Source organism: Nicotiana attenuata, unplaced genomic scaffold (genome assembly GCF_001879085.1).
Source record: "Nicotiana attenuata strain UT unplaced genomic scaffold, NIATTr2, whole genome shotgun sequence".
NCBI lineage: Eukaryota > Viridiplantae > Streptophyta > Magnoliopsida > Solanales > Solanaceae > Nicotiana > Nicotiana attenuata.
Window position 1 is genome coordinate 57465 of NW_017671322.1, and position 16091 is coordinate 73555.

Here is a 16091-nt window from a genome sequence, read left to right on the forward strand (position 1 = left end):
AAAAAAAAAAAAGAAAAAACAAAACAGAAATGAAAGGAAAGCAGCATTTATGCATGCTTGGTCTGGAGCTGAAGAGAGAAAACTACCCCAAGATTTAGGAGATAAGAAATGCACATATAACTACATTTACACGGTGAAGAAAATCTTACGGTTTCAACTAAGAACAAGAATTATTTACAATCGTAAAATAGTTCTGAGTGTATCACAGAGGTTCTGAATCGTTTGTTGTTCCTGAGATGCTTGCATTTCCTGAAGAGGCATCTCTTCATAGCACCTACATTCAAAAAATGATATTATCGATTCATTAGGGCATAACCAAGGAGAGAAAATGATGAAACACATGTCTTGACATTTTTTCCTAGTAAATTAATAAATTACTAATACTCAAGTTATAATAAAACCAAGGACACAGATATAGTAGTGACTAGTGAGTCAAATGGACTTCATCAAGAAAATAGGGAGTTGATATGATCATACATCTTATGATATGCTAAGGCCTGAGCAAGATTCATCAGTGTAGGACTCGAGGTTAGTCTCTGGTACACGCTTGGAGGAAGGGGAACCTGCAATCCATCAACTAATAATAATGATTATAAAAGGAGAGAAGCTATAAAGAAAGGAGCCGTGGAAGCAGCCACTAGTGCTTGCATTAGGGTAGGTTGTCTACATCACACCCCTTGGGTTGCGGCCCTTCCCCGGACACTGCGAGAACGCGGGATACTCGGGCTGTCCTTTTTTTTAGAAGGTAAAAAGAAAGGCCCAGAATAAAGGTCTTTGTGAGGAGGTAAAGAGGACCTCATTTTGTCTGCTTCGGCCCTTCTTGGATTGAGAATCACCGGAGAATAGTTCCTGCATTGCTTCTACAGCAATCTTTCCACTATTATCCCTTTGCCAGTCCCCAAGCACATCGTCAGACAAGAGTGCTATTGGTGATATGTCGGTTGCTCTCAGAAATGGGATTGGCACCGTGTTACCAGCCGAGTATATGGACCAAAGCTGGTACATGCACAAATTAGCAGGAGTCAGAATCATACTTGCACCCGTTGAACAAGCACGAACAAAGAAAAATAAAGTAATGCAGTGACAGCCAGAAGCAAGATCTTATAACAAGGCAAAGTAGTGGTTAATGTCAATGGAAAGGTAGTTTCACCTCATGACAACTTTGCAAGAGATATGCATATAAATAAACACAAAGCTAGAAATATAGCCAGTGGCGGAGCCACATTGAACCAAGGGGTGTCAAGCGACACCCCTTCGCCGGAAAATTACACTATGTCGCTAGATAGATTTTTTTATTTTATGTAGATTTACGGTACGTTGACTCCCCTTGACCTTTTGATGTATCTATTTATTAGTATTTTGACACCCCTTGGTGAAAATTCTGGATCCGCCACTGAATATAGCTATTGGGAGGATGTCTTTCTACATTGAAAGAAAATCTTGAAAAATCACAGTGACTTACAGTACCGACAAGCCTAACCTCAGAAGTAAGCCCAGCATAACAGAGCTATGATTAATTTACTCCTTGGACAGAGCTCGAGAAGGTAAAGAACGTGTTTCAGATGCAACATGTTACTTTAAGGAGATATGGCTCAACGAATAATGGAAATGGCCTAATACTTCAGTGCAAACTAAAACTTAAAGTGTGAAACCTCAAACTCGTAGCTTTAAGTTCATCCTTTGTCTTTCTCTCTGCTTATGTAATTAAGAACCTACAGATGTTAATATTGTTGCCACTTTCAAATAAAAGGAAAAAAAAAAAAGAATCTCCAGATGTAGGATCACTTGTGATGAATATATATGTCGATCAGAATTTTCTGTAGATGCTTTGGGAGAATTAGTCCGATTACTGCCCACTTGTTTGAACTCACTGGTTTGTTGTTGTTGTTGTTGTTGTTGTAGTCCGATTACTGGTGGTTTAGATAGTTTTTCCATGAAATTGAACCACTTCCTGAGTTGACAATTCGGTAACTTAAGGGTATAGCACAGAACACATTCCTCGCATTATGGGATAGGGTAGAAATTGAAAGAGATTTCACACTTTCATCATTGCAGATTTCATGACAGAGCAATTAGAGTACCTTGTCCAATGCTTTCCGACTGACAGTTTCGCTTTTTAAGGTTCCAGTATTATAGCCACCACTGCTAAAAGTTGCTTGAGATGTAGTACTTCCCTTTAGGCCCGGATCAGGAGAAGGGAAGGTTCCAGGAGAAGACACTTGCATGTTCTGTAGCTGGGACATTCCAACGGGTGAACTGACATCAACGTCATTGAGCAACCTGACAAGAAGTGTACATTTTTTAAGAAATGGGCTACACGAATGCATTACCACTAAAAAGATACTCTCTTTTCTCTCTCTGTCTGCAAGTTTGCTTTTACTTTACTGTTGATCCGTCGATCGTAGTTTGGAGTTAGGAGTAAGATCATGGGGGCAATCTGGTTTATAAACAGTTGAAACGACATAGCCACCTAGAGACCAAGCTAGTTACTCTAAGAGGTGGGGCTTTATTAGTAGTATAGGTTAAAGAAAGAAGACAGCCATAACCAAGAGAACCAAGATCCACGGTTCAAACTTCAAAGTAATGCCAAGATCAAACTGTACATAAAGTTGATTCTTAATAGAACTTATCAGTCTGCTATTTAGTACCAAGATCACCTATGTGAGAAGATATGCCCAGCAAAAAAGTTTCTAAGAGTGAATTTAAGTGACAAGGATGAATTACTTTTCCGATTTAATAGGTTTCACCTTCGCAATAAGCAAGTCAATAATCAGATTAACAGGGGAAAAAAATACCAGGGAACATTTGATTTGCCAGCAACAGTGGGGATGGAAGGACTTCCAGCACGCTGGAGAGTAGATGATGCTTCTGCATTTCTGATGTGACTAGCTGTCTTATCCACATCAGTTCCATCTCGGACTATCATAGTCCCAAAATCACCTGGCAAACCAGATCCAACAGATATGTTCAGACTACTTACTCTTCAAATAAACTTTCATCATTCAGGACGAATTGGCATATTTTAGTTAATATTTTCAGAAATAGAGTTCAATAGTTTCACCAATGTTACATAGCAAGCCCTAAGAAAAAAATACAGGATTTGCCAGTCACCATGTTCCACTGAGATCATTGATCTGCAAATGATATCTGAATCTTTCAAACTAACTCCCAATTGTCTGAATTAAGATGACTCCCTTGACAAGCATAGAGATATGATATTCCAATACTGTACTATACGAGTTAAGTAGAGATACGTCAGAATTAAAGCCTGAAAGTACAAAGTAGGTAGTTTGAATTGTTGGAAGGAAAGAAAGCTGCCATTTAAGAAACTGAGTAAAGTCTTCTGGGACGAGCCAAAAAATGAATCATGTCTTTCGGGATGACGTCAGTAGTTATAATATTGGTTAAATATTCGGCGATAGAACTTCTTCAATTGGGAGAAGGGGGTTAAGTAACTGTGGAGGGTCTCAAAACACAGTGGATGGGGGTAATTTTGAGCTGAGCGTGAAGGTAACATGGCACTGAGAAAAACGGAACAGCTTTTAGATTCGATTAAACTAGACAACAATCTGTGTCATAGACAGTTATAAAATCACATGTTTTATAATGAGTTATCTGATAAAATATCAAAAAATAGTCTTGCATTTTTATGTTTGGCAGACAACAAAATCAGAGATCAAAATAATAGTTTGGCGGTGAGAACCAAAGAATGAGATGTATAATATGTTTGATTTATTCTTCTTCAAATTCTCCATAAAAATAAGATAATTCAACTTCCAGGATATGTTCAGATACAACTTGTTATCAATTGTATCTTGCTTTCTCTCTCGCAACGAACAGAAGCTCCTAGAGAATCCCAGTCAAATACACAATGCAAGATGAAACTGTAGGTTACCTTCTCCAACAGGCTCCAAGCTTGTAGAAGGTGCATCATCATTTTTAGGCTTAGAGGGAACAGTATCCCCAAATTCATCATTCACTTTTGGACCTCCCATGACCTGAAGTTGGAGAATAAGGCTTTGAGAAACAGAATCTCACTTTCTTGGGGGGTTTGGCGGGGGTTCCCTCCATTCTCAATAAGGAAACACCAAAGGAAGTTCATAAAAAGGGATGTAAATTAATCAGGCGTACATCGTCTCGTTGTGAAGGAGTCTCTGAAGCAATCTTTTCCGCTTCCAAGGCCATTGATGCCCGAACTTGCTTTGCTTTCTCAATCTTCGGCATCATTACAGAAGCTCCAGCTTTGGATTTTTCGATGAATTTATGCTTTTCAATGTAAATGGAAGAAAAATTAGTATACGGCAAAGACCACACGGCTCACGAGCTAAACAAACAAAATAATTTGCCAAGTGACAGTACACTTATACAAATACCTTTAGCATCTCTGAGGCAGTTGGACGAAGTCGCGGGTCTTTTGTAAGGCACTTGGCAACAAAATCATGGAATACAAGAGACCTGAAATAATCAACAATCCATTTCCAATTCCTAAATAGATAACTAAATGAGGTAATTCTCTATGAAGAGGAAGGAACAGAAGGATGGCAACTAGAATCTTGGCCATGATTTTATGATACTGAAAAAGAAATTTCATTCAAGAAGGAGAGGTTACATGGGTGGCAAAATATTCTTCAGCAGGAAAACAAAAAAAATATGATTTAGCAAACAAAAAGAAAAGAAATTTCATCTATCAGCACTCACAATCTGAGTTGCAGGTCTACAGGAACCATATTCCCAAAAAACCATTAGTTTTTTACCGCAAAGAAGCAAGGAAAACTACAAAAGAAACTTAGATTTCTGAAGCACGAGCCACGAGGGCACATGGACCAGAGGTACAAGGATCTACTGTCCTTTTCCAATCCAGAGGGCATTTCCATGTGGTCATACTTTCCGATGCTTTCCTTAGAATTAAACAAAGATAAACTGATTTTCTGAACCTATTATAAGGCACTTTAGAAGAGGATTAAACGGAGACCTGTGCTTCACTTCTTCTATCGAAGTCGAGACATTACAACATATCATGCATGTAAGCTTTAAATGCTCACAGTAAACGAGATACAGCATATTATGCATGTACGCTTTAAATGCTCACAGTAAAGCAGAAAAAGCGTAGCATGGATACTCGGTTAAGAGCTCAAAGTTCTATATTCGTCTCCTTTTGACAGAAACTTAAGAGCTTTTTAATTTCCTAATCACTATGCATAATTGAACTCTAATGGAATGAGAAGAGCTACACAGTGACAAGTACAGCCAGTCAAATTTGCTCCCAAGGCCGGTTCAGTTGTAAGAGCAAAGCACTTGACGCATGGTTAGGCGAACGTCACGAGTTCGAATGCTGCCTAAAGCTTAGTCTTCAAGTGGAGAAGGGTAGAGGGGCATATCCATTGTCTATCGATTTAGAATCGCGCGGCATCTGACCCTAGGGAATTTCTTGGTTATCAACAGTAGTATAGCCAGTCAAAGCAATTCCAGAATTTTGACTGATGCAAATAATAAGCCAATACATAGAAGAGCATCTCAGCTGCAAAAGAAACATGAACTTAACAATATGTTTTTGTTTAGATAGGTTGAGAAGTTTGAAGTTATTTCCTGAATATCAACCTGTCAGTGTTTGGTGCGTAAATTTAAAGATGGCGTGATTGAGACTTGATAACTATTAAGAAACGAGCAATTGACTTAAAATGTACGAAATTGTTATCCAAATGGCAATCCAAAGCAAAAAAATTTAATGAGCAATATTTGCATCCACTAGTTTCTATTCTGAATATTAGTATAAACCATAAGATAAGTGGTCTGTGCATAATTGCTAAAGTTTAACTTGACTAGCTGGACACAAGTAATTATTATGCTTGTCATGTGGCACAACCTCATTATTTTACAAAATGTGCAACTAGCACATCTTCAAGACTTTAAAGGCTTGAATTTACACTAATCGGCAGCAAAGTGATATTTTGATTCCAAAAAGGGTAGTTGTGGTTAATTTTTGCTTGAACATATTTCACCACATTCCAGAATCACAACTACAACATGTATTAGAAGGGAAGTAATTGACAAGGATATAAAACACAAAACAAAGCGAAACTGAAGCAGACCAATCACTTTTGCTCAAATTTTCAGGTCAGCAATTAATCTACAAAGATGCAGCCCATGCCCAAGTTACATGTCTATAAACATTACATGGGCTAGCAATGCTGAAGATGGTATTTGGAAACTAGGAACAGGAAGAGGGAATTATCAATGCATAAGTTTTATTTAGTGAAGAGAAGTCATTACACATTTTTGGACATATATACAAATGCACATTGGCTGTTAACCTACCCAGACCATCCTATTTTATCAGTTTGGAATCAGATATGCTTTACAAAGCTCAAATAGGCAGAGCTAGACCCACAAGGAGAATGCCACTGATGCGAGACAAGACTCACTCTTTAAGAGAATGGCATGATGACAGACAGAAGATATAACTCATAAATTAGAATAAGATTGTTGAAATGGAGTACGACAGGTGTGTTTTCTTTTCTTTTTCTTTTTCGGTAGAAGTACAACAGAAATATTACGTGAAAGAAAGATATCTAACTAAGTGCAAATGCAAGTTATAAAGCTCAGCAATGTTATATAGAAGAGGATGTTAGATCTCTAACATTCTAACACCCAACATATCCATAAAACAGATGTCGAAGAAGTACGGATATTAAGATGGATTCGTGGTCATACGAGATTTTAGTTTGACAAGATTAAAAACTATGTTACGCGAACTCTCCAATATGTTGTTGCACACGTGTCGGATCCTCCAAAAATGCACTACTTTTGGAGAATCCGACACACACCCGGCGACATTTTCGAAGAGTCCAAGCAACATAGATTAAAAATGACCATATTAATATTTAAAAGTGCAAGTAGCACATATAATTGATAAAAAGAGAGAAGGTCGCCTGAGATGGTTTGACCATGTCCTAGGTAGACCTCCATATGCACCTATCTATAGCTATACTACGATAGTACTATGACAAATGGTGACAAAAAGACGAAGCAGACGTAAAATCATAGAAAGGGAAGTTGTCTCGAAAAACTTACAAACTCTTTGAAACAACGCAAACTTAGCTACGAACATAACACAATGGAAGCAAAGCAACCATATAGAGCAACCATATAGACTATATCATAAGTCCATCAGGCTTAGTTGTAGTTATTACACTTACCTATATATTAGAAATTTTTTCAAAACGGGTTTTAGAAATTTGTATATCCATGTAGGGAAAAATGTGAGATGTTAAAGAACCTTAGTCTTAAAGTATTCCTAACTTCCAATATAACCGCAAATTATTTAAAATGAGAATGAAATGGACCTAAATAGAGCGGGATGGATACATTGATGCATAGTTGATTGATCCATATATAAAACAAGTTGCTCTAAGTCTTGCAACTGATAGGAATAAAGAGTTTTAAATGAATTGTTGCTCAAAAGGAGAGTGGATATAAACCAAAAAACAGCTGAATAGAAACCAACATAAAGAATAGAGGTCAAACCATTTCTCTTTGTCCTCAAGCATTGGAGCTGGTTCAATGGATATCATAAATAGCACCTATCAAAAAGTTACAGATATATCAACTTTCTGAAGATGTAGTTTCACTTAAGGAGTCCAGAGGAGATTCCAAATTATAAAGCATGCCAAAGCTCTAGCAACTCAATCTATAAGCATTCATCCCTGGTAGATGGATTATATTCCCATTGTCAATATACTCAAGCAGATATAATGTCTGATTAAACTTTTTTTTTTTTATTGTTATAATGTTTGATCAAACTTCTGCACTTGAAGCAGCATTCTTGAAATGTTTTGATATTGATCACCAATACATAATTTTTTTTGATGATGTTACTAGTTTATTGATCTAACAATGGAATTCCTGCGTAACAGATATGTAAACTTATATTTAAAAACATAAATTTCTACAAAGAGCAGCCAGTCATCATATCTGTTCCAAACATGTGCAGAAAAAGAATAAGGTTTCATTAATTAATACAAAACTACGAAATGAATTATATAAACGTATTTCATCTTTCTTGTCAAATGTCCATTTATTTACTCTTCACCTACACCACCCTCTAGGAACCACCGCCATAGTGGAAAGGGAAAAAAATAAGAGAAAAATAAACTATAACTCAAAATAAAGGAGGCACAGGATGAAAATTATCCCCACAAAAAGAGAATTGAGGAAGCAAAAAAAGGAAATGATTATTAGAAAGCAAAAGAAGGAAGCACACCAGGTGGAAGAAAAATGATGTGCGTCCTTAGACTACCTATGTCACTGACGTCAGATGTCAGCACAAAGCAAACGGTTCAAAGCTACCACCAGCACCCCATCATGATACCTAGCGGTAGTTAAAATATCATCTCCGAAAGCACTCTTCAAAAGATCATATACTCTAAATACGGCCCAAATAGCAATCACGTAAGTGGCTATACTCACAGATTTGAAAGACCCGTGATATGTGATAACCTTTTTTTTTCTTGATGGGAAATGTTAATAACTCATAAGTGAACAAAGAGCTATACTCTAGGTAAGACACTGACCAAACAGAGGAGGAGAGCTCACTGGGGAAGGTGGACAGACCACGCCTCAGCCTACTTGATCAAATAAAAGGTCTCAGTCTATTGGAAACTTATTTCTTTGACATCTCACGGCCTTGAATCATTTATGATGTTAAAAGAGGCATTTGCATTTTATTCAGTATGTTTAGTGGCAGGATAATCCACAAAAGGAAGACAACGTATTGTGTTGCCAGGCTCAGTTTCATCCAAAAACCATGCTGCATAACATTAGAAAACATCAATGCACTGGCAGAATCAACAATATAGATCAACTTTCATCGTCATGTCAGTTAGTTGTTTATGAAGTAAGATGATATCATTAAAAAGCATCACGTAGATGCAAAGGTTACAAAAGAAAGATTAAGTCATCCCAAGTACAAAAGAGAGATCAGAGTATGTCTAGGGAGCTGACAAAATCCAAAAAATGATCAGAGCTATTACACGGGAAAAATAAATCCAGCTAAAAGGATTTAGCAAACATCTAGCGTCAGGGAGCAATTTGAAGTTGAGATATCAGATACCATCAATCATCATGTCAATATTTTACGAAGTGAAGTCTATCAACATGAGACAACATGCAATGCATGTCACCTAATGTAAATTAGTTAAATTAAAGGACTAACCCTCATTGGATGCACTGTTGCCCTCGGAGGAAGACCCTGAAAAACGGAAAAAGAAAGAAAGTTCAGCTCCAGCAATATCATAACAATAGACAAAACTGCCTCATTAGGAAGTATCTTAGATACAAATAATTTAGCAGCAAACTACTACAACAATCAAATGACCTTACACATTGGAAGATCAAGTTGTCAGCCAAAAAAAAAAAACTTGCTTCATTCTTCACATTGTTTAAATTTAAAAACAAATTATTAAATTTAACACAGGGGACATTAACGATACAAACAAAAGTTCAACATGAACACATAGAACATAGTGCTATGTTTCGGATGCAATTGCAGACAAATAAGAAAATTTATCAAAAAGAAAAGGCAGTTCAGAGATTCAACTAGATGTACCTCGGCCATTTCAATAGCAGACACTCCGAGAGCCCATACATCTACCTGGTGAATATCAAATAATAATCAGAAAACTAAAAAGAATGATTTTGCACAAAGCCAAGATAGTTCACACAAGTTATTGGGATTCAGATAAACTCCAGTAAGCACCGCCTTGAAAAGATGGAAAACGGAGTAGACGTGATACCTTTCCATCATAACGACTTTCTTGAATAACTTCTGGTGCCATCCAATGGGGAGTGCCAATAAACTGAAAATAAATGTACTAACATCAGGAACTTTAGCAGATAAAGAAACAGGTCAGAAACTACTTGGCAGGTTGAGCAGCATACAACAACAACAACAAACCAAGCGGAATCCCACAAGTGGGGTCTGGGGAGGGTAGTGCCATACAGCTAAGTCAGAAGGTATTAGCGAGTGATGTCAAGCCAAATCAATAAAAGCAGAAAAGGAATATACATGATGGATTCTTTAAAATTAGTGGAGGACATGGAACATCAATTAGCCATCATCTGTAGAGCAACAGCTTCTTGTTTTCTTGTTTATATTTTTGTTTTTCTGCTTCACCACAAAGCACGCTCTGACAATAAATGATTGCAAAACTTTCACTGCAGTACTGCGAATAAAATGAGGGTAAAGGCATAATACATACTGTGTTACGTTTCGACATGGTTCTAGTCAGCTGCGCAGCAACACCAAAATCACCTGCTCATATAGAGAAAAGTTAGTCCAGCTTTCCAGATTGTGTAAAATCCAAAAAGATTTCCCTTCAAAACTAGCTAACAAGATTCTAATTCCTTTATTGGGGGGATTAAACAAGATTCTGATCAGTTGTAATTTGATTTAGCAATGATGAAGTAAATTTAAATTGTAGGCAATAAGAATTTAAAACAGTACAGGGTATGTAATGTATCTAACAGAAGTATTCTAACATATGGCTATCTGCAAAGAGCATAATTTGCATGGAAACATGACATCCAACCTAAAGCAACATCTAATTAGTTGAAATTCTTATATAAGAACATTTTTCATTCAATTTTCTGAATAACCACAATTTGAAGATGTAATATAATAAATAATTAATATAAAACAATTCAAAATTAATAGACGTTAAAGAGATAAAGAAAGCACTCACCTAACTTAACCTCTCCTTGATCAGTCAGCAAGATATTGCCACCTTTAATATCTCTGTGCACTTTAAAAATAGAGTGCAGATAGGAGAGGCCCTACATTACATCTAACATTAGTTCAGATGCAAATATTGAAAGAGGGCAATTTAAGTAGTTTTGACATGATATAATATAATATAACAACAAACCCAGTATAATCCCACAACTGGGGTATGAGGAGGGCAATGTGTACGCAGACCTTTACCCCAAAAAAAGAAAAGGTAGAGAGGTGTTTTCCGATAGACCCTCGGCTCAAGGAAAGAGCAAAATAAAGCAGTAGCAACAAGCAGTAACAATAACAAGATAATAAGAAAACGAGGAGAAAGAAACAACGTGTAATACTAGAAATCTAACAATAATAGAATACAACACTAACACTAATATCTAATACTATTGGTATGGAAAAGAAACACGCTCGACTACCTACTAACCTTCTACCTTAATTCTCGACCTCCACACCTTCCTGTAATATAATATAATATATTGTTCTCAAATCATTCATAATTTCACATTGACAGAAACACGAGTTCAAAATGATTCAATATGGGAACAAATATCTTGTCTATGAAGCAAAGCATAGCAAAGGGTTATCGATTCATGGGTAAAGATATGCACCACAGAGGAGTGTGCTTCAAACAATGACACATAAGAAGATCCAATCGAAAGCGCTTGGTTCTTTGAAGCTCGACTTTGAGGAGTTGTATTAATATCATAATTATTGTATATTGAACTCTGAAAATTTAAACAGCATCTCTATCCTCACAAGGTAGGGGGGTAAGATCTGCATACACACTACTCTCCCCAGACCTCACGGTGTGGGATAATACTGGGTATATTGTTGTTGTTGAACTCTGAAACTTTGAAATAAGTTACTTTGATTGGAATTTGATTATGATAGTACTAAAATCATATATTTTTGGCATATTTAAGTTTCTCTTAGTAGTGCACTTCAACATCACGTTTTTCCCTTTTAAAAGCACTGGAAATGAGGCTGACTTAGAGCTAGAATATTGCTTCGCTGGTAGCACCAAGCTCTAAATGTGTAGTACGACAATATAGGGTCACCCAGAATTGTTTGCTTCCAAGGAATTGATTATTTGGGGTAGCATATGCAAAAGAAAGGGAGAAGCCGTATTCTAGCTATGTTTTATAAGTATTTAAGGCAATGTTTGTATACACAATTAGGCATTTAGGCTAAACTTGAAAAGGTAATATATTTTCGAAGAAGAGTAACTTTTATCTACACAACTAAGGTAGAGGAAAGTCTCAAAGAAAGCCCTTGTCTTACAACATCCTCTAGTAGTATCACAGGTTATGAGTCACAAACGTAGGAGGAACGTAACAAGTCTAAGGGGGTAGTCATGAGTCATGGCCTAAGGACTTAATGGATAAGCACAGAGTTTGTACGCTTGTAAACTTCACCGTTTTCAAAAAAACAAAAAAGAGTTATTTTGCTTTAACTATATTTTAGATGGGAGCTAAATTGAAAGAACTAAGGAGAAGCAAAATAGAACGGAAAATGAGCATTTATACTATTACTTCATAAAAAGAAGGGAGCATTCACAGTATTATCTCTAGTAGCAACCATAAAGAAGAAGTTAAGTGGAGGATTACATAAACCAACTACGCTAACTTCTGCAACCCTCTAAATTTGAATAGAATAAAGGGGAAAAGAACCCCTCGAGAAAAGGTCAGGTGCATGACCTTGTATTCGAAGTATCATATAATAACATTCTAGAAAGCTTTACATGCCAACAAAATATAAGGCTACATATTTCTCAATATATATATAAGGCTACATATGCACTTACGTTCAAACCCTAAAACAATATTTTAAATCAAGCATAGCTTTTGGTATACTACTTGTATACGGGCGCTTTCGGTTTTGGTTCAAACATTATCGATTTTTTTTTTATGAGGACACTGATGAAATTTATTTACCTTTTCAAAAAGGAAAATAAAGCATACCTTCAATGCCTCTCGACAAATAAATGCTATTTGATACTCCTCTAAAGCTTCATCTGTGACATTCATTAAGTCAGCAACACTTCCACCTCCACAATACTCCATTACTATCTGCCAACAAATTAATATTCCTCATAAATTCAATCAACTGGAAAGCTAATAGTATAGGTTGCAGAGATTATAAAGGGAAGAAATGGATATGGAAACATTTATCCAACAAATCAGACAGAGCATGATTTAATTTAGAAGTCCAGAAAAATGATGACCCTTCCATACCCAAAGGTACTCTTCTCCTTGGTAGCTACCAAGATAGCGGACAACATTTGGATGACTGCACTGCTGCAACATCTCAATTTCACCTCGAATTTCCTCATAGCCTTCCTCCTAAAGAAAGCAAATATATCTATAATTATACAGAGAGACACAAAAGAACACTCGAGATAAGCTAATATTAGAGTCTAGAGCACAAAGCAAGCATACCCCTTCAGATAATGATATGACTTTGATGGCAACCATCTCTGATGTCCTCAAGTCTCGAGCTTTATAGACAGCCCCATATGAACCTTTCCCTGCGAGTATCAAAGCCCTCCACTTTCAGCCACTTCTTATCACATGTCAATAAACATTATGGTTAGATATAAGGAAAAAGTAAAATGCACCATCATTGTTATCCAATCGCACAGATTAGCACCAAAATCCAATTTCTTCTAATATTTATAGTCAATGTTGCACCTTATACAGCAAAACCATTATCATACTCATTCATAAGATAAGACAAAATCGCGCTCACAATTTGTAGGACTTCTTTTAGGAGTATGTTCACAGTCTAGATTATTAAAAGTGCTCAAAACAAGTCAACATTATACAATTTTCTGACCTTTCTTAATAAAGAGAAAACGTTGCATCAAGTGCAAAACTACTACAAAGCTCTGCTCAATAACCTGATCTCATAAGAATGCTCAATACATAAATACTCGTTATCTCCATGTGCCAACTATGAACAATAACAACTACTACTACATCTATGCATCGGTACCAAACAAGTTAGTCTCAGCTATATGAACAATTGGCATCCATTCTACTCTATTTGCACCTGTTTCATTCCAATGCTCAATACTATAACTACGGCAGAGCTAAAGGGAGGCAGGAGGTTCAATTAAATCTTCTTCATCGAAAAATTATACTGCAGAAATTGGGGGGAGAAAGATTAGGTTATATATGAGCTCTTGAATCCCTATTCTAGTGTAGTGGCAAGGGCGTTCAGAAATTGCTAAAGATAACAGGTTCAAATCCTACGTGTGACACTCTTTAAGTGTTTCTTCAAAATCCCCTTGCATGAATTTTTCTTTTTAAAGAGTGGTGTCCGGGCCAACTTGCGTGCACCTTGATTACTCCACTGGATACTTGCTACTTCCTACCAGCACGGGTACCAGTAACTCTGCCCACCAAGGCTAAGGTGGATGGGCAAAGATCAGTATTTTTTCGCTGGGGTTCTCCACCTAACTTCACTGGCCAATAGGCCCCACAGGGGTGCATTCCCTTGTATGAATTTCTGGCTCCTCCTTTAGCTATAACTAGTGATTGAGTAAACATTAACAGAATAAATTCCACTATTGAAATCATCTAAAGCAAATAAACAAGGAAACTAAAACTTTACCAAGCTCGTGGAGCAATTCATACTTAGTTGAAGGATCTTCCCTAGTCACACTATCCGGTATTGAACTCGAGGACACTTTACTCCCCTGTGGCCTCAATGTAGTACCACCACCACTCCCTTCCTCCTCAGACGCAGCACGATTCCTTTGTCTCCCAATCCCTCCAATCTCACCTACTGCTTGCATACTAGCCACTGCTCTACTCATAGTTGATCCCACACCTTCACTTTTAACTGTTCTCCTCACCATCGTCCCCGAATCGGACTCATCATTATCCTTCACTACAAACGTCGAAAATTTACCTTCCTCATCCTCATCATCCTCATCTTCATCATCATCATCATCATCATCCTCGTATCTCGCTCTCCTAGGACTTTTTTCATCTCGATCCCAATACGACATGTAACGAGCAGTGTGCTGCTGCGGTTGATGTTGTTTAGGAGTGGTGAATTTTGAACTTCGATCGGTTTTCACAATCATCGTGCCGGAGATTGATGCCACGTCATCGTCGGAGCCGCCGCCGAAGTCCTTAGGGAGGCGTTTGAGTAAAGGAGGAAGTGATTCGTCATCGTTTAGGTCATCTATTACAACGTCGTCGTCTTTGCAAACCATAGTGGCGTAGAGGTCTGATGAATTGTCTACTTTTTCCTCGGTTTTCCGGTCATTGTCGTGGATGACGACGGTGGAGTAAATGTCTGATTGTTTCGCCGGCGGCGGCGGTTTCCGAGATCGCCACGACGACGGACGAAATTCCATTTCTGGCCTCAGTCTCTCTGTGAAGTGCTGGGCGAGCTGGAAGATGAAAGTTATAGTGAAAAGTTCCAAGTTGTATCGGTGAATACTCCCTCCTTTACCAGCTCAACGCAATCTTTGAAGTTTATACAAAAAAAAAAAAAAAAAAAAAAAAAAAAAAAAAAAAAGAAGGAAAAGGTGCAAAATTGCCCCTCTACTATCTATATTATTTACTTCTGTCATCCGTTATACTTTTCGTCTAAATCTATCCCTATCGTTAATAAAGTTTGCAAAATTACCCCTAACCCTAGCGTCCCTCCATTGTGGCACTCAATCCCTCTAATATTTTATTCATGTCAGCAGCCAAGTCAGCAGGTCCCACTAATTAACCCACCCATTTTCTTATTAAAATATCATCATCTTGTTCTCCCTCTCTCTCTATCTCAGCTAAGACATCGAAGAACAACCGCGAAGCAGAAGAATTCTCATATCTTTTTGCCTTTGTATTTTTTCTGTTATGTACACTTTTTGACGTTGCTACCTACGACGACAAACGCCGAAGTAACTTCCGGCAAGACACTGGTGGTGGAGTTGCTTCTACCCATTTTTCTTATTTTGGTACAGATCTATGTATGTGTGTTTTTTCGAGTGCCATGTTTTAGGCCAATGCTGCTCACTGGCATTTCAATATTTTTCAATTAGGATACAAATTTGGGTAGGCAAGAAAGGTGAATCATGTTCTTCAAAGAGTTTTTGGGTCTGGAGGCTTTCGATGGTGTTCGAACAAATCTAGTTTATGGTGGTGGTAGGTGTTTTCCGGTATGTTACAAGCGGATACAATAGGAGAGAGATGAGGGTGGAGAAAGAGGGAGAGAGTTATATACATATATCTGATCTAGAGGTTAGCTCGTCGGTTGATCTCGCCGTCACTGACAACTGCTAAAGGAGACAGGGAGTACGTGAGTT

General features: G+C 37.4%; 1 protein-coding gene across 1 annotated transcript; it reads right to left on the reverse strand.

The window, feature by feature from the left end:
• Nucleotides 1–30: 30 nt before the first annotated feature.
• LOC109207555 (serine/threonine-protein kinase dst1) lies at nt 31–15247 on the reverse strand. The gene is made up of 18 exons (XM_019370493.1): nt 14396–15247; nt 13219–13307; nt 13015–13122; nt 12742–12849; nt 10740–10830; nt 10257–10309; nt 9792–9854; nt 9605–9649; nt 9212–9247; nt 7525–7580; nt 4374–4455; nt 4132–4266; nt 3896–3998; nt 2796–2940; nt 2082–2280; nt 796–996; nt 478–563; nt 31–274 (listed from the first exon to the last, which is right to left on the reverse strand). The coding sequence occupies exons 1-18, from the start codon at nt 15147–15149 to the stop codon at nt 175–177; spliced, it is 2454 nt and encodes an 817-aa protein (XP_019226038.1). The 5' UTR covers nt 15150–15247; the 3' UTR covers nt 31–174.
• Nucleotides 15248–16091: the final 844 nt, after the last annotated feature.

Coding starts and splice junctions, on each gene's coding strand:
- LOC109207555 (XM_019370493.1), bottom strand. CDS start 15,149: ATGGAATTTCGTCCGTCGTCGTGGCGATCTCGGAAACCGCCGCCGCCG. Junction 3,999..4,131: donor CTCCTTCACAACGAGACGAT/GTACGCCTGATT, acceptor CTCCAACTTCAG/GTCATGGGAGGTCCAAAAGT. Junction 2,281..2,795: donor GGCAAATCAAATGTTCCCTG/GTATTTTTTTCC, acceptor ACTTCTTGTCAG/GTTGCTCAATGACGTTGATG.